Below are 19838 nucleotides of genomic sequence, written 5' to 3'. Positions count from 1 at the left end.
TCCAGGCGAACAGGTTGTTGGAGTGCGGTTTTGGTTCGGAGGTGGGTGGAGTGGGCTGTTGTTCGGACTGGTTTTTAAAGCTGTTATGTATATCGGCGATTTTGTTGTAGAAGAATGAGGATAGAGAGTCGCAGAGGTCTTGGGAGGGAGTGATGTCGTTGGTGCCGGCGGTGGGGTTGGTAAATTCTTTGACGATGTTGAATAGTTCCTTACTGTTTTGGGCATTATTTGCCCAGTGACTACCTATCTGCGGGAGAAAGGGGGACGCCACTCCTGGGTGCATCCATTTGGCATTGTCTTCTGCTGGAAAGGGAAACTTCATCAAGTCTGCTCCTTGACAGCTACATGTGAAGTGCTGAGCATTCAAAGGGACACTGACGCCACAGCTCATTCAAGCCCCAAGGACCGAAATGCTTCAGATGGCAGAGGAGCCCTATAACATCTAGATGCCTCCGGCCCAACTCCGAAACCATAGCACAGGACCGGTGGGAAGTTCTAAAGACACTGTATGGTGACTTCAACAAGCAAGAAGAGCCCTGAGGTGGATGTTACAAATATGGTGGTCCTAGACACAAATTTCACATACAATGTTTGATATTATTCTAAATGAATTTTCTCAATTCTTATTCCATGTGCGAAATCAATCCTGTAGTGAAAAATTTTTGGAAACAAAAAGGAAAAGACATACAATAGCCCAAAAACAGGTGTTCAGTAAGTAAAGTGCATAGTGTGAGAGGTTTTGTGCTCGTGTGAAAGAAAGAAAAGACCAAGAGGTCAAGGGGATATCAAGTTCCACAATTGTTTTTGAGTCCAAAGTCACTCTTTTTGTCTTTGCGACGGTCAAATCGCTCGGAGCTTCGTATCTTCAGAGGGGGTGAGTGGGCAGGGGCATAGGAGATGCAGGCTCAATGAAGGTTTGACAATCTCCCCTGCATTGAGCCTGCATCTCCTATGCCCCTGCCCACTCACCCCCTCTGAAGATACGAAGCTCCGAGCGATTTGACCGTCGCAAAGACAAAAAGAGTGACTTTTTCTTTGCATAAACCATTGAGGGCAGGCTCCTGTTGAACAAAACCAAGGACTATCTCAGCCTTGGACTCAAAAACAATTGTGGAACTTGATATCCCCTTGACCTCTTGGTCTTTTCTTTCTTTCACACGAGCACAAAACCTCTCACACTATGCACTTTACTTTTTCCTGGTAACCCCTTCTTTGAATTGAAATATCGGCATATTTTTATTTTTGTATGGTAATGTTGAGGAGGAATTTTATTGAAAATAAACAGTAGAGTCTTCTCTCCTCTACTTTTAAAACAATTGAATATCTCTTTTGTGTGCTTACTGAACACCTGCTTTTGGGCTATTGTATGTCTTTTCCTTTTTGTTTCCAAAAATTTTTCAATACAGGATTGATTTCGCACATGGAATAAGAATTGAGAAAATTCATTTAGAATAATATCAAACATTGTATGTGAAATTTGTGTCTAGGACCACCATATTTGTAACATTGAATACCCAGGTCCTAGGACTTGTTTTGGGTTACCCCGTATGTAATAACGATCTCCTGAGGTGGATGTGGCCACTTGATATCTTTAGTTGATGGTGGTGGGGTCTGCCAGGGGGGAGTGGGGCCATAGGTGACATGCTTGAGAGATTTAGTTTCACCTCAGATCCCTACCCGCCAGATACCACTGGGATGCTACGGGGTCAGGGTGGAGCCCTTGACCTACCAGTGAGACTGTTTTTTATTTTTCATGTGAGGTGTTTTGGGGGGCACACACACTTTCTTGGGGCACATCAAACTCAAGCCCATCATCCATGAGGATTCGAGCTGAGAGTGGACAGCACACAAGGGGAATGCAGAGACCTTGTAGATGGAGGAAACAGGAAGGGAGCTGCATTACACTCCTATACCACACAATATCATACAGATTATTACACTTAATGTGAAAGGACTTAACAACCTGGTTAAGAGACAAGCCATCCTATAGTTCTTGGAGCAATCGGAGGCAGATATTTCTCTTCTCATTGAGACTAACTTGGTCTCAAGTGATTGGCATAGACTCAAGTCACAAGCCTTCCCACCGCAATTATTTTCCTCCGGATTGACCAAGACAGCGGGGGTAGCCATTCTGATCTCTAGATCTTTCCGAAGGTAAGTAGGTCCCAAACCTACTGAAATTAGGGCCTGGCTCCCAGGATACGACATATATACGTTGGGGGAATATGCTTTGTGTTGCCTCCTTGTATTCCCGTAATGAGGACCAGGAACAATTCCTTTGCAGGGCGGTGGCAGAGGTAATGGCCTGTGGGGATAGGTTGGTTCTGCTGGGGGGGACCTCAGCCTGGTGTTCCATAATGAACTAGACTGCTTCTGCACACAGACAGGGGGGACCAGGAAGGTGCTCCAGCAGGATGTCCAATGGCTCCGGGAGATGGGATTCCAGGTTCTATGGAGGGAGTGCCATCCCCAGTCCTGTGATTATACCTTTTATTCTCAGTGACTCTGGATCTCACACTTTTCCCGATGAGACGTATGCGCCAGATTTGTCGCCTACGTGAAACCCTCCTCCAGAGACACAAAATGCCCAAACAAGTCACGCTAACCATTAATAATTTTTGGCTATCAATGATACCTCTGTCTCTTCCAACTTGTTTTAGTGGGTAACCCTGAAAGTAGTGGTTAGGGGAAAACTCAGTGCGATATGAGCAGTGGACAATAAATTGCATTGGGATAAACAGAGACAATTATAGCAGCAGGTGCGGGAACTGGAATGCATACACCATGGTACTGGCGCCCCTAGGTATGGCGTCATCTGGAGTCAGGAAGGAAACAACTTGCAGGGTTGAAGTTTGACAAAGCAAAATATTCCCTTCTCGGTCTTAAAAATTCCTTTTATGTGGGAGGGAATAGATGTGGGAGACTATTAAACCATTAGTGGAGCTGTCTGCGCTGTGGAGGAGATGCCACAGTAGTGAGAATTGCAGTGATCCAGGTTCCGGACTGGAGGCTGCTGCAGAATCAAGATGGCGCTGGCGAGGACGTAATTGAAAAGACCGTTGCAGGAGTGGTCTGGAGGACCACTTGACGTGCCTGGAGGAACGGCGGATCACTGAAGTGCCTTGTGGAGGCCAGACACAATGCTGGAGGTGAGCCTGGCGGGTGGGCCTCTACCCGGTGATACTGCGCAAAAGTGGCAGCGGGAACTCCAAGCATTGCGGATGGTCCGCAGGCCATGAAAAATCCCGTCTGTCCCAGCTGAGGCACTTGAGATTGGCGAGGGGTGGAGATTGAGCCTCAAAGAAGCATTGATGACATCCCCCCCACAATTAGACTTGCTAACACCGGGGCATAACTAAACGCAGCCCACGAGGGAGTTAAGTAAGCCTGCCTGACCCTAAGATGGCGTCCATATGATGGTGGCCTAACGGCAAAGGGTGCTCCGAGAGGCTGAACAGGTAGCATGTCGATATGACTGGGGTATGAGGGAGTCAAGCGGAAAGCCTATGCTTTAAAAATGCAAACAAGGGCAGCGATGCAGTAACAAACTAGAGATAAAATTTGCCTGACTCCAAGATGGCATCTGGAAAGCATTACTGAGACATAGTGAAGGCCCAGAGCTTTTGTTAAGAGACACTGCATCATACTGAAAAAGAGGGCGAAATCACAATGACCGTGTACTGTCCTTAATATTGGCGCGATCCTTGGGCTGGGTGATCACATCGCCCTCTCATGAGTTTAGCAATACGGTGGCTGGTGGACCGGCCTAATGGAACACCAGGGGCAGAATTGTCTTGCCTGACCCCAAGATGACAGCCACAGTGGTCCTTTACCACGATGAACTATGACTCTCACACTGGTGAGAAGAACCACAGACTTACTCCGGAGAAGTTTATAGGGAAGCGCGTGAAGGTAAGGAAACCTGGGCTGGGCAACCACAATGTGCAGAGGAGTCAGGGAGCCTCTGGTAGATGGGGGAGGCCGCACATATTGTGTACAATGTGTGATCAATAAACCACAAAGGATGCGCTCCTTTGACATGAAACGGAAGCATTTCTTCACTCACTCATCATAATCAGGTTGTGATATTCAACATTTCCATAAATTCATAAATCTTTAGTTCGTTGATTTCATAAATTCTTTTATTAGTTCAATTCTTCTCATCATATTCCATTATATTGCAAGGAATTCAATTATGTTGCAAAGAATTCATTTTAGTCATGAATATTCTGTTGTTTATAATATGCCCAATGCGTTTCGGGTTAATGGACTAACCCTTCGTCAGGGGCCTGTCAATAAATGAAAAACATACAGGACCTTAGCATTCAGAAAAACACCAATTACGTACATATTACCTAAGTAAACAAAAACAATACAGTTACTGCATAATGGTATTGCCATAATTGTCAAGACACATTTTTGAAAACAAACGGCAAAGTGCTAGTACACTCTCTTAACCGGATAGCATAATATTGAAACCAGCCTGTGTTAATTTGTGATTGCTAAAATAAATCAGTATGGCGTGATGCTGCAGTGTGCCGTCTATCATATACAGAATGGGTGACTACCCTATCTGACGGAAATTGCATAGTGCCGATTAAGGCGGCTGCTGAACCGAGAAGGCATTACCTACGGATATCACAAACAACTAAGAGTAATGGAGGGCCTGAGGGGAAACGTGTTTATAGACCTCTTGGTACCTTGTCCCCCAACTTGACAGTAAAAAACAAGAGAGGTGCCAGAAGTCTAAGTTTGCTGGGACCTATATATTATCCCTTCTGTAAGACAAAACCAACAGGTTAATGTACCAGAAAAAACATTCCAATAGCGTGAATGTAGAACCACATAGGAGAGGAAGCTCAGAAAGAAAGACTGAAAAAATGCTTGAAAGAATACCCATCAGCCCACTCAATAGCGGAACTTCGTCATCTGGGTTTGTATGGTTGAAATAGTGGTGTCCAGTATGCCCTTCCTCAGGACAAACCCGGGGCTAGCAAACCTGGAACCACATGATTGACCCTCAACCATAGAAGATGAGCGAGTACAGGCTGTAGGGGCAAAGTTGCAGTGCTCAAAAGAAAAGTAAAGATAAGGAAAAATTGTGATCCAAGTGTGATAAAAATACCTATCTTGATGTCATAAGTATAACTTTATTGGGTCTGTCCATCAAGATGGTATGGTTAAAAGCAGAGTGATAATAGCATGCAAGCCTTGCATGCTATTATCACTCTGCTTTTAACCATACCATCTTGATGGACAGACCCAATAAAGTTATACTTATGACATCAAGATAGGTATTTTTATCACACTTGGATCACAATTTTTCCTTATCTTTACTTTTCTTTTGAGCACTGCAACTTTGCCCCTACAGCCTGTACTCGCTCATCTTCTATGGTTGAGGGTCAATCATGTGGTTCCAGGTTTGCTAGCCCCGGGTTTGTCCTGAGGAAGGGCATACTGGACACCACTATTTCAACCATACAAACCCAGATGACGAAGTTCCGCTATTGAGTGGGCTGATGGGTATTCTTTCAAGCATTTTTCAGTCTTTCTTTCTGAGCTTCCTCTCCTATGTGGTTCTACATTCACGCTATTGGAATGTTTTTTCTGGTACATTTACCTGTTGGTTTTGTCTTACAGAAGGGATAATATATAGGTCCCAGCAAACTTAGACTTCTGGCACCTCTCGTGTTTTTTACTATTACCTACGGATAACCAGAATGCTACGGGGGAGTAGCAAATCATAATAAGGCTGAAAACAGAAATTAAACGGCGGAAAGCGGACTTACTGGAAACAACGCGGTGTACTCGTTCCTTTCCGGGTACAGGATCAGATGGATGAACGCGAAGCCAATCACGAGGTTTCTTGTATCGTGGGATAGGTCACGTGATGTCAGTTGGTCCGACACATAACTACTCGATAACAGAGAAGGGAGGCCGCACATATGCCACCAAAAAGTCCACAGCCAAGATATCAAACTACTTCTCACCCACAGAGAAGAAACAAGCGCCCGAACAAGGGAGTGCCGTGATGAGGATCAGGTTTCTCTGCACAACTTCTCTTCAGTTTCACGCCCGCGAAGAGGGTTGGAGGCAAGAACGATGGGCTGTCCCACAATCTGCAGACTTTGGAACTGTCCCTTCCACCTCTCCTCTCACCACTCTTGACCTAGGGGGAGCTGGAGGACGAGGCGGGCAGCACTTCCCAGTAACACCGGGACCGGAGCTTTCGATGGAACTATGACAATGCCCCCTGGGCGGATACCATAACTGTTTGTTCTTACCGCAGAGCCCGAACAACCTTGGCCAATGCCAGGTGGAGCTGTCCTATGAAGCTATAGAGGAGTTTGGCTCTGGTTCGCCCCCTTGGCCGTCACCTACCCAGCCGGACAACTGACATTGTTTTCCTTGTCTCCCCGTTTTGGTTCCTTCCCTCCCCCGTCTCCTTGTGCCCCGATTCTTTGATTTAGGTGATGTAACTATGTAACCTGTAACTCACTGATCCTCGTGTAAAGCGCTCTGATACTCCAGGGTCTAGCCAGCGCTATATAAAACTTTGCAAATAAAATAAATAAATAAATAAAGCTAACAGGAAGCAAGCTCAATGATAGGCTGTGACTGTTGAGCCCTCAATAATGAGAGACGGCTCAGAAATTGTGGGAGACAGCCTCATACCTTCCCACTTCCAGGTTTTTTATAAGGAATGCAACTCAGCCCAATCACTACCCCCCCCAATAAGCCAGACCTCTACCTCCAAGGTTTGTGTACACCATTGCTCACGGACGACCAAGCAAACAGGTTGGACAGTCCAATTTGTATAGAGGAAGTCATATCTGCTATAGTGCGACAGAAGTTGCTTAAGTCACCAGGACCGAATGGTTTTCTGGCTTTGTTTTATAAGTCCTTCTGTACCACACTGGCCCGATACTAACCCGGCTCTACAATTCGATCACCGCCCCTCCACGGCTCCAGGCTAGATTCTGGAAGCCTCTATAGTTGTCACCCTCAAGCCTGGGAAGGATAACATATAATGTGGGTCTTCTTGGCCAATTTCCCTCCTTTTCAAAGATGCTGAGCTTTTTATGAGTATCTTACAGGCCGCCTGAATCTGCTCATGCCAGGCCTCATAGTCCCAGATCAGGCAGGGATTGCCCCGCACCGGCAATGCAGTGACAACCCCAAGAGAATTTTACATCTCATTGACAAAGCAGGGCGATCTAAGCGGGAATTAATACTGCTGGCCATAGATGCAGAGAAGGCATTCGACCATGTTCACTGGCCACACTTGGCGGCGACATTCAATCGCTTCTGTTTTGGGGCCCGGTTTCGCACTTGGATCTTGAGCAAATATGGCTGCCCGAGGGCAACTGTTGGGATCAATGGCCAGACATCAGATTCATGCTCCATTTGCAGAAGGACGTAGCAAGGGTGCCATTGTCGCCCTTGCTGTTTGCACTATACGTGGAGCCAGTCCCTCAAAGAGTGTGTGACAAACCGAACATAACTGGGGTTTGTTATGGCAGGGAGGAACATGCCATTATCCTTTACACAGACAATGTGATCCCCAAGCCTGGGAAGGATAACATACAATGTGGGTCTTCTTGGCAATTTCCCTCCTTTTCATAGATGCTGACCTTTTTATGTGTATCTTACAGGCCGCCTGAATCCGCTCATGCCAGGCCTCATAGTCCCAGATCAGGCAGGGATTGTCCCGCACTGGCAATGCAATGACAACACCAAGAGAATTCTACATCTCATTGACAAAGCAGGGCGATCTAAGCGGGAATTAATACTGCTGGCCATAGATGCAGAGAAGGAGTACAAGGGGAGCTTGGCCCTAGTGGACGAGTGGGGAGGCTGGGCCTAGTAAATGCAATCAGAAAAAGGAGTGCCTCTCCACGACTCAGTTAAACCCCTATTCATGGGACATTGAAAGCGCAAACTGTCGTTTCCAACCAGGTACTTTTATTTATACCATTTAATTAAACAATTGTACTTCATTTGTCGAACAAAACATATTATAGGCAGACAAAGAATGTGTTGAACATAAGGTCAAACCAAAGTAGGACTTTTAAATGCACAACAGTGTCAAAACTGAATGTGAGCAAAATTCATTGTAATCATTAATTAAACAAACATTGTATGGAAGAACAGACAGTGACATTCAAACATACATAACAATAAATGGTGAATACATTCTGGCAATTGATTAAAGCAAAACGAAAAATAGAGAAAAAAGGAGTTTCGATCACCGCCCCTCCACGGCTCCAGGCTAGATTCTGGAAGCCTCTATAGTTGTCACCCTCAAGCCTGGGAAGGATAACATATAATGTGGGTCTTCTTGGCCAATTTCCCTCCTTTTCAAAGATGCTGAGCTTTTTATGAGTATCTTACAGGCCGCCTGAATCTGCTCATGCCAGGCCTCATAGTCCCAGATCAGGCAGGGATTGCCCCGCACCGGCAATGCAGTGACAACCCCAAGAGAATTTTACATCTCATTGACAAAGCAGGGCGATCTAAGCGGGAATTAATACTGCTGGCCATAGATGCAGAGAAGGCATTCGACCATGTTCACTGGCCACACTTGGCGGCGACATTCAATCGCTTCTGTTTTGGGGCCCGGTTTCGCACTTGGATCTTGAGCAAATATGGCTGCCCGAGGGCAACTGTTGGGATCAATGGCCAGACATCAGATTCATGCTCCATTTGCAGAAGGACGTAGCAAGGGTGCCATTGTCGCCCTTGCTGTTTGCACTATACGTGGAGCCAGTCCCTCAAAGAGTGTGTGACAAACCGAACATAACTGGGGTTTGTTATGGCAGGGAGGAACATGCCATTATCCTTTACACAGACAATGTGATCCCCAAGCCTGGGAAGGATAACATACAATGTGGGTCTTCTTGGCAATTTCCCTCCTTTTCATAGATGCTGACCTTTTTATGTGTATCTTACAGGCCGCCTGAATCCGCTCATGCCAGGCCTCATAGTCCCAGATCAGGCAGGGATTGTCCCGCACTGGCAATGCAATGACAACACCAAGAGAATTCTACATCTCATTGACAAAGCAGGGCGATCTAAGCGGGAATTAATACTGCTGGCCATAGATGCAGAGAAGGCATTCGACCATGTTTACTGGCCACACTTGGCGGCGACATTCAATCGCTTCCGCTTTGGGGCGCGGTTTTGCACTTGGATCTTGAGAAAATATGGCTTCCCAAGGGCAACTGTTGGGGTCAATGGCCAGACATCAGATCCATTCTCCATTTGCTTAGGGACACAGCAAGGGTGCAATTATCGCCCTTGCTGTTTGCACTATGCATGGAGTCATTTCCTCAAAGAGTGTGTGACAAACCGAACATCACTCGGGTTTGTTTTGGCAGGGAGGAACATGCCATTAGCCTTTACACAGACAATGTGATTGTGGCATTGGACAACCCTCTTATTCATCTCCCGGCATTTTTAGATGTGGTGGAGCTATTCGTTGGGGAGGCTGGCTTCTGCCAGCAACAATACCCAATACAGTGGACATCGACATCCATCCTTTTGCTAGTTATAGTTAGCTACGACAGTTGCTGATACCTTGACTCTAAATTATCAGACTCTTCTCCACCAGGTTATCATGGATCTTGCACAATCTAAATTATACCATGTCTCCTTGCTAGGTCGAACCGCAGTGTTAGAGATGACTGCCCTCCTGTAAATACTTTTTCTCTTTCAGACCCTCCTGATTGAACCTCCTACTGGGATGATCTCATCTTTACTAGCTGCGATGCATGACTTTGTCTAGGTGGACAGGCACCCACAATGCAGCCAGGAGCAGAGCTACCGACCTCTAGTCCAGGATGCACTGGGAATCCCTAATCTTCTACTTTACTATCAAATGGTCCATTTTACGCTACATGGTGGAATGGTTGTGGGCAGAATCAGAAAAACATGGGCTTTTTATGGACCGCGCACTGGCAGGCATCCATTGACACGCCAGGCGTGTGGCCTTTACTCTTCCCCGCTTACTAGATCGTCGTTGAAGGTTTGGGACAGAGTAGCAGCTTATAAAGGTTTATCTTCATTCCCCTCCCCGTTGACACTAATAGTGGGTAATACAGACTTTTCACCAGGCCTTGATCAAACTGCATTTCACCTGTGGCAGGCGGTTGGTTGTCGATCCATGGGCCACTTATTTGACAAATGTGGCTTACTCCCCTTTGAATGCCTGCATGAGGACTTTACACTCCTGGAGAAGGTACGACTGCATTACCTGCAGATCAGGAACTAGTCTGCACCCTACCGTGCAAGCTGGAGCACAACACCCCCTGACAGCATATGAGAAGTGGCTGTTGACAAAAACCACAGACAAACTCATGGTCACCGAACTGTACAGTGTTATACTGCACACCCTCCCATCTCCTAATTCTTCAGCGCAGAAACCCTGGGAACTTGAATTAGGTAGACAGCTAACTCCAAAAGAGTAGCACGAGGTGTATCATAGAGCTGGACGCACTTCACGCAATGCTGCTGCCATTGAGACGGCCACCAAGATTGTCACCTACTGGTATCTGACTTCTCATTCACACCAGGGCAACCCAGGGGTTAGCACGGACTGTTGGCGGCACTGTAGGTCAACCTGGACTCAGCTCCATAGTGTCTGGGAGTGCCCTAAGCTTGCACAATTTTGGGAAGCGTTCCTTACAGACATAGATTTGCATCTAGGCATGCAATTACCCTGATTCCCTGCTTACACCATACTGGGCCTCCCCAGCATGCTCACCTTCCTGCTCAAGTCCCACAAAGGCCATCACATTGGCCTGGAATGAGGAGTGTCTCAGCAGACCATCCTGCACATTGGGGTACATCTAAGCTTCTGATGCACCTGGGTTACCTCCACCACCTAAAGCATATCTTGGGCATGGAGAAGCTCTCTTTGGTAATGACCTCCCAAGGGGACTCCTATAGAGAACTCTGGTGACCATACATCACTCTCCTGTCTAGAGTTCAGAGAACTGACGTACCCCAACTATTTCAGTTTGCTATGCTTAAGTGATCTAGCACCTTCCACTGTGCCAGATATCTAAGACCTGTGATAACATTGAACCTAGTGAGTGCCTCTGGGGGAGGGGGGGGGGGGAGTGGGGTTGTGGGGATTGTTAAAATTGTTGCATTATGTTTTCATGACCCTTCTCCTAAGCGCTGCGATGCTTGTTGTCGTTGTCTCGATGTTCTTGTATTGCCACGCGACAATAAAAACAGATTTTAACTATAACACAAGTTTGTGCATTTTAAGCCCCTTTGTGACGCTCAGAGATACCCAACCGTGCTTAATTTGTGCTGTAGGTGGGCACTAGCACTCATTTTTAGGACACAGAACGTATTTATAGTCAACAAACTTGGACCCAGAGCCAGAGAGAGAAAGAAAAGAAAGGGAAAAAGAAGGTGTAAGAGAAAGAGAGGAAAACATTGACGAGAGAAAAAGCAGGGAAGAAAAAGAACCGGTAATAGAAAAAATGCATGAGGCAGAATCAAGACCATGAAATGTTGGTAATGCCAAGCTCGAAATTCAGAAGCATCGACGTTGAGCTTCTAAGAAAAACTTTAGGAGCCTGCACTTCCCCCCTCCCCCACAAATTAAGCACTGGATACACATCAGCTTTATTATTAGCGGCATTAAACACAGCTTTACTGATCAGTGCAGTCTCTTCTCAGCAGCTTCGAGAGCTCTCAGGCAAACAGGCAACATTTCAACCTATGGGTCTCAACTGAAGGCAATAGCTGTATAATCTGAACACTCAGCTCTCGAAGAGTCTGGTTCTGAATATTTGTATCCCGTTCAAGCTGAAGAGACAGGTTTTTCAGACTCATTATCTCCTGCGTTGTAGGAGACCCTGCTATACATTCTTTCACCTCTGTCCAAGCTGAGGGCAAACATTTGCACAGTCCATGTTCTCAACACAACTCACATGAAGACAGGCATCCATCTGCCTCTCTCCTACCTTTCAAACTAAGGCTGCAAGCAGTGTGTTTCATCTCTCCTGCCTACTACAACCCTCAGGGAGTACGAGATACACATGCTCATGCTACACCTGTTCTATGCGCTTTATATTGGATTTGGAATTGCATTTATGCAGCGTTTACGAACCCTGACAAGGCGTCAAAACACTTTTTTGGGCGAGTAGCACGCTACTCCGGAACCCAAAAATGATTAGTGGTGAATTAGTATAGTGAGATATCAAATTAATGTGAACGGTGGATATGTTAGCCTGTTATTTGGATTGAAATGGATAGTGGAGGGATGGAAGAGGGAAAGGTTTGGATTTATATAGCGCTTGCTACCCCTGATGAGGTGTTAAAAGCGCTTTTCGGCAAGCAGCACGCTACTCCGGAATCCAAAAAGGATTAGTGGTGAGTTACTCTAGAGCAGAGGTCTTCAAAGTGGGGGTGCCTCAAGTGATCCCAGTGGGTGCGCCAGGCTCTGGCCAAAGGAAACACTATGCTGATAACAGTGCTTTGTTTTAAGCTGAAAAACACAAGCAGCACTAAGCCACTCTGTAATGAGCCATCCCTAGCGTCTTTTGTCATTTATATTGTAGCTGGAAGAAAGTGTCAAAAGGGAAGGGACTCCAAATATTCATCTAAACCTCCACCGCCTTTTCTAATAATCACACTATGGATATTTTACACCTTGGTAAGGCCTGCCTGACCAGAATAATATGAGTGGCAATCATGTATTTGACAGCATTTTTAAAACGATAACAGAACTTAACTGCAATGTTTAAATATGTTTATGCTTATTTAAACATTGACAGTTTAAAGTAATAATTGTGAACATTTTTGAGGGGAGCCCCAGTGATTTTATGTTTTCCACTGGGACAGCGCGGGATTTAAAAGACCACTGCTCTAGGGGACATATGACATTAATTTGAGCGGTGGATATGTTAGTCTGTTATTTTGATTGAAAAGGATAGATAGCACCTCAAAGGTGTAGCAGATTCTCTCTATCAGCTCAGCATTAGGGTCCCTGATAAGGTGCTCAAGTACATCAAAGTCAAATGCTGTCTATGGTACATCTTTCTGCTGTTGCCTCAGAGGGTAGGGGCGATACAAGTTATCCTAGAGATACAAATGGGTTTAATATCTTAAGAACCTTTGATTGACATGTGTCAAACTATATGTACTTAGTCAATGAACAAAATCCCTTGTAGTCACCTCTTACCTTAATTATCCATTGCCCAAGCCTACAAGGGTTTATTGGGTCTCCCCAAATCTATTGATATCAGAGGGTAGGGAGCAGGTTTCCTAAAGAAAGACCACCATTGGCCAGAGACCCAAAAGTCTATGCAAGCTTCCAAAGCCTCACACTGGACCACTAGTTTCAAAAGATGGCATTTACCCAGCAGGAGCAGCTTGACCGTGCGGGCATCCTTCTCCGCGTCCTCCTTCAACTTCTTCTCCAACTCCCTGGAGTGCTTCGCCTCGGCACTGGCACCGGCCCCCATCTTCTGGAGTCACAAGGACCACGGTTTCACAGGCAGCAGCAAATGGCTGATTTTTTGGAAGAACTCCCTTTGACAGGGCTTATTCCAGTTTTTCAATTTCCTTAAGCCCTCTCCTTCCTTGAATGGCTTTTCAGATTTTTTGGGGGGGGATCCAGGTGGGGAGCCCCAGCTCTCGCCTCCTCGCGACGCGTTCTTCCTTGCCTTTCACTGGCTCAGGATGCAGAAGGAATGATCGGATAGATCCCCCGCCCCCCAGCTCTGCCCCAAATCCCCGCTGCTCTACTTCTTAGAAGGATTGTGCAGTCCACGGTGGTCACCTGGTCTCCAAGGACCAATGGCAGCCAAGGACAGGTGCCTAGGTGGGCAGCAGGTGTGATGAGCAAGCCGTGGCTTTCCCTCAGAGTTGCTGCTCTCAGCTGAAAGCTAAGCCACTTTCTGGGATAAAGGTCTTTAAGTCTTTCCCTGCGCTGAGTCCAGAAGATTTGATCGTTGGGACCGAGTGATCCGGGCTATAAAATGGCAAGACTGTGACCTGCGCGAACCTCCTCCCATATCCGCCGTCTGTCCCATCTTAAGCAAAGAATTAGCAAAGTATTTATTACGCCCCAAAATAAAGTTATCACAATTCGGGCAGCTTGGTCTTTGAGCAAACTGCGCTTTCTTAAGAGCGAAATGCTTGTTGCGCGGTATAGAGAAGACCGCTTTGTGAGCTATTAGATATTACATCATATGAAGTTCTGAGCTTTTCAGAGCAAGATATTAAGTGTATGGAGAGATAAAGTCAATCACAACTTTTTGAGGTCTGATTTGAAGAGGGTAAATGCATAGTATAGCAAAAAAAGGAAGAACGTGGCATTGTGAAAAAGAATTTGAATAAAAAAAAATAGTGCAAATTCCAGAAAAAGGCTGTTATCGCATGGAGCAACCAGGCAGCAGGCTCAGATACATTTTTGCTGAATTCCCTGAGATACACGTATGGAACACCTCATTTTCGTGTACATATCGAGATTTCATATGTGGACGTGGCCAGTGCAGCAGAGCAAAAAGAGAACGAAGAAACATCTGAGAACAAAGAATTGAGCCACCCCGAGCAAAAAACATGCAACTCATCTCCAAGAACAGCCGACAGGCGATTTGCTATGTGCACCAATATGCGTCTAATATATAATACACATAAAGATACAAAGCAAAATTATTTAATAACAGCAGCAAGGGTTAAAATGGCAACAATTACAAAATTGTATGCAAAGCAAGTGCATTAGTGTTACATCAGAATCAATTGCATAATGTGCATAAGAACAACTTCGAAAAGCAATCTATTGTGCAGGTAACTGCAGTGCTTTATCCCACACATTAAACTCGTGTTTACAATACTGGTCAGCCACGACACCCCTTCGACGACGGCAGTGAAGCACTGTGCATTATGGACAGGGTAGAGAAAGAGATTTTCTGACTGGAGATACAGAGGGGAAGATTTACAAGCGACTTGCGCCACTTTTGCGTCACTTTTCCCATGTTCAAAGTGACGTAAAAGTGGCGCAAGGGGCTTGTAAATCTGACCCAGGGTACGCAAAAGCAAATCTAGTGGCATTTATGGAAGATTAAGGGGCAGATTTACAAGCCCTTGGCGCCACCGGTGCATCACTTTTTGTGAGGCACCCGTGGCGCATTTTGCTGCTCCATATTTACAAGGACATGAAAAGCCACCCTGCGTGGCTTTTCCTGTCCTTGTAAATGTGGCCCCTTTGCATGCAGCACTTTGCATGAAAGGGGCGTTCTATGGGTGTTGCTGTGGGTGTTCCCACGCAACACCCACCAAACCTGACACTTTTCTAGATTTACAAGAAATCCTAAATCTGGAAATGTGTCAATGCTACACCTCCCCAGGAGAGGCGTAAGGAGGCGCAACGAGGAGAAATGTATTAATTTCTCCTAGTTTTTTTTCCTCTTTCTATGCGTGCTGCATTCTGCAGCACACGTAGAACGAGGAAATACCCTCTAATGACTTTGTATGTACACGAAGGAGTCCCTTCCTGCACATAAAGAATATTTTAAGTAAAGACGTTTTACAAGTTCCATGTGTGCTAATGCAGCACACATAGAAGTTGCAAAACGCCATTTCTGGAATCCCTCCTGTACATAAACAATCATCCCCGTGATGCAGGCATCCTTGCACTTGGTGCAATGGGGCCTGCGCTGGTGCATGGCAGCAGTTTGTGCGCAAGCACAGGGGGAAGCACAGAGACCTGACATATTGTTGTAAATATGCCGCATCCCTGTGCTTCCAAATGAACGCAGCGCAGCAAAATTACTTGCTGCACCGCGCTGTGTTATTTTATTGTAAATCTGCCGCTAGGTGAGCAGGCTGGTCGACTACACCTGACCTATTGGCAATCTAGTCTACACTTTGTCACATTGCAGAGCAGCCCACAAGAAGACCTTTGTCCCTCTGGGCCGGTCACCCCACCGTGCACACTCCCCGTGAGTGAGCCCGCTCCCACCAAGTGCCGCAACTGCTCTCAGCTGTGCTCCCGGCCCCCCGACCGCCGGAACTGCTCCTGCTCTACTTGTATTTCGGTTCTCCTGAACCTTACTTGCTCTCCTCCTGCTCTCCCCTGTTATTTATACCATTCTTGCCTCCGTGTAACCTTGCTTTCTCTCCTCCTGCTCTCCATTGTTGTTCTTTCGCATTTTGCCTCTGTGTAACCTTGCTTGCTCTCCTGCTCTCCCTTGTTATTTTTCTGCATTCTGCCTCCGTGTAACCTTGCCTGCTCTCCCCTGTTATTTTGCAGCGTTTTCACCGTTTCTCTTGTCTTGCCCCCTGTGTTTTCTTCGCCCGCTGTTTCCCCCCATTGTGGTGCCCAGCCCCTGCCGCGTTTCCCGCCACCTCCCCGCCGCTACCCCCCTGCGGCCCCGCCCCCTTCCCTCGCTCGCCCTTCCCATTCGCCACCCCGCTCCCGCCTCCCAGCTGACCCTCCCTCCCACTGGACCATAAATAGAGAGCGATCACGGTGAGGAGCAGTGACCTTTGTCCCTTTGGGCCGGTCACCCCACCGTGCACACTCCCCATGAGTGAGCCCGCTCCACCAAGTGCCGCCACTGCTCTCAGCTGTGCTCCCGGCCCCCGACCGCCGGAACTGCTCCTGCTCTACTTGTATTTCGGTTCTCCTGAACCTTACTTGCTCTCCTCCTGCTCTCCCCTGTTATTTACTGCATTTTTGCCTCCGTGTAACCTTGCTTGCTCTCCTCCTGCTCTCCATTGTTGTTCTTTCGCATTTTGCCTCCGTGTAACCTTGCTTGCTCTCCTCCTGCTCTCCCCTGTTATTTTTCTGCATTCTGCCTCCGTGTAACCTTGCCTGCTCTCCCCTGTTATTTTGCAGCGTTTTCGCCGTTTCACTTGTCTTGCCCCCTGTGTTTTCTTCGCCCGCTGTTTCCCCCCATTGTGGTGCCCAGCCCCTGCCGCGTTTCCCGCCACCTTCCCGCTCCCCGCCGCTGCCCCCCTGCGGCCCGCCCCCTTCCCTCGCTTGCCCTTCCCATTCGCCACCCCGCTCCCGCCTCCCAGCTGACCCTCCCTCGCTCCGCCCCCCCCCACTCTCCACATATGGCAGAGTGGTGAACGCGCAGCGTAGACGCGCAGCGGGCGCGCCAAAGGTAAGCCCGTCTGCGCCCGTCCGCGCCTGGACCCCTGGCCCCCGCAGACCCCAACCCACCCGCCGGACGTATGACGCCGCCACCCTCAACGCACTCAACGCCGGCCGAATCACAGGATGCTACAGAGCCACCCCGAGACGCACCCACGGACCCTTCAGCTGCAACGCCTGCAAATTCACCTGCATCCGGACCAGCACTACTCCAGCACCAACCAAGACGACCAACAGCAGCAGCCACCTGAAATGCATCCTGCTCAACACCCGCTCCGTCCACAGACACGCCATCGAGCTCTGGAACCTGCTCGACACAACCTCACCAGACGTCGCCTTCCTCACGGAAACCTGGATGAACGCCTCTTCAGCGCCCGACATCGCCATCGCCATCCCAGACGGCTACAAGATCATCCGAAGGGACCGCATCAACCAGACCGGAGGAGGCATCGCCATCATCCACAGGAACACCATCCGCATCACGACCAACACCGACAACACCCTCGCACCCGCCGAGCACCTGCACTTCCAGGTCCACATCAACCCTAAGATCACCCTCAGAGGCACCCTCATCTACAGACCCCCGGGACCACGCACACAATTCAGCGAAGACATCGCCGACTTCATCAGCCTGCACGCCCTCCTCTCCGCTGACTACATCCTCCTCGGGGACCTCAACTTCCACCTGGAGAACAACAACGACCACAACACCACCACCCTGCTGGACAACCTCGCAAACCTGGGACTCAAGCAGCTGGTGACCACCCCCAACCACTACGCCGGACACACACTCGACCCCGTCTTCTCATCCAACAAGGACATCACCTTCAGCCATGCCACCGGACTCCACTGGACGGACCACAGCTGCGTCCACTTCAGCTTCAGAAGGACCACGACCCACCACCAGGTTGCACGCAGAAGCTGGAACAAGATCACAGCCGACCAGCTCGCGACTTCCCTGAGCAAGAACCCACCCACCAGCGCAACGAACCCCAGCCAAGCGGCCACCAACCTCACGAAGTGGATCAGCGACTGTGCAGACGACCTCGCCCCTCTGAGGACCCCGCCTAGCCGACCCGGTAGCAAAAAAGCCCCATGGTTCACCGACGAACTCAAGAGCTCCAAGAAGAACTGCCGAGCCCTCGAGAGAACCTGGCGCAGAGACCCAACACCGGACAACATGACTGCCCTCAAGCTCGCCACCCGAAAACACAATCAACTCATCCACGCCACCAAGAAAACTGCATTCAAGGAACGACTGGACAACAACGCACACAACAGCAAGGAACTCTTCAACATCGTGAAGGAGCTCTCCAACCCCAACGGCGGAAACAACGACATCACCCCTTCGCAAGACCTCTGCAACTCCCTTGCCTCCTACTTCCACAACAAGATTGCGGACATACACAACAGCTTCAGCACTCAACCGACGCACGCCACGACCGAACCACCACCCCCCACCACCACCCTCCGCGCCTGGACCCCGATCAGCACCGAAGACACCGTCCGCACGATGAACTCCATCCACTCCGGATCTCCTACCGACCCCTGCCCTCACCACGTCTTCAACAATGCCGACGCTGTCATCGCACCCCACCTGCGGGACATCATCAACACCTCCTTCGACACCGCTACCTTCCCGGAGAGCTGGAAGCACGCCGAACTCAGCGCTCTACTAAAGAAGCCATCAGCCGACCCCACCGACCTCAAGAACTACCGCCCCATCTCGCTGCTCCCGTTCCCTGCAAAAGTCATCGAGAAGACCGTCAACAAGCAGCTGGCCGCCTTCCTCGAGACGAACTGATCCCTCGACCTCTCGCAGTCTGGCTTCCGAGCCAACCACAGCACCGAGACCGCCCTGATCGCAGCCACAGATGACATCCGAGCACTGCTTGACAACGGAGAAACAGCAGCCCTCATCCTCCTAGACCTCTCTGCGGCCTTCGACACTGTCTGCCACCGTACACTAGTGCAGCGACTCAGCAACGTCGGAATCCAGGAGAAATCGATTTACAAAAGGGGGTGGTGATGAACAGAGTGTCTGAATTGAGCAGACCACTCTTACCCAGTCCAAAGATCAGGGCTTGATCCATCACCGTTATTTATCTCACTGCCCCATCCCAGCTCAGAACCTGGCTATATGCAAATCAGTCTGTCCCTGGCCCAGTGCATCATGGGAACAGGGCAGACTAAACTACCAAGCCAATTCTTTACCAGAAAGGAGACAAGCTACCGGGGACCGGTTTCTGGCATTTCAGCCTCTTCGGCCCGGCTTGCTTGAATCCTGATGGAGCAGTGAGAAAGGGACTCATGTCTGAGTATACCCTGCCACACCTATAGTGGCCAAAATCGATTTACAAAAGGGGGTGGTGATGAACAGAGTGTCTGAATTGAGCAGACCACTCTTACCCAGTCCAAAGATCAGGGCTTGATCCATCACCGTTATTTATCTCACTGCCCCATCCCAGCTCAGAACCTGGCTATATGCAAATCAGTCTGTCCCTGGCCCAGTGCATCATGGGAACAGGGCAGACTAAACTACCAAGCCAATTCTTTACCAGAAAGGAGACAAGCTACCGGGGACCGGTTTCTGGCATTTCAGCCTCTTCGGCCCGGCTTGCTTGAATCCTGATGGAGCAGTGAGAAAGGGACTCATGTCTGAGTATACCCTGCCACACCTATAGTGGCCAAAATCGATTTACAAAAGGGG

At 48.4% G+C, this 19838-nt stretch overlaps 1 protein-coding gene across 2 annotated transcripts in view; it reads right to left on the bottom strand.

Moving 5' to 3' along the window:
• GNAT1 (G protein subunit alpha transducin 1) overlaps nucleotides 1-19838 on the bottom strand; it is a 470352-nt gene that overhangs the window by 166794 nt on the left and 283720 nt on the right. Inside the window, exon 1 of one of the 2 annotated variants that reach the window (XM_086938803.1) lies at nucleotides 13382-13698. The exons of the other annotated variant lie outside the window; for it this stretch is intronic. Coding sequence (XP_086794929.1) covers nucleotides 13382-13487 — 106 coding nt within the window. The 5' untranslated portion in view covers nucleotides 13488-13698. Of the gene's footprint in view, nucleotides 1-13381; nucleotides 13699-19838 lie in introns of those variants that run through there. 2 annotated transcript variants of the gene reach the window in all.

Source organism: Lissotriton vulgaris, chromosome 9 (genome assembly GCF_964263255.1).
Source record: "Lissotriton vulgaris chromosome 9, aLisVul1.2, whole genome shotgun sequence".
Taxonomy (NCBI): domain Eukaryota; kingdom Metazoa; phylum Chordata; class Amphibia; order Caudata; family Salamandridae; genus Lissotriton; species Lissotriton vulgaris.
This window is presented reverse-complemented; position numbering and strand designations above follow the sequence as displayed.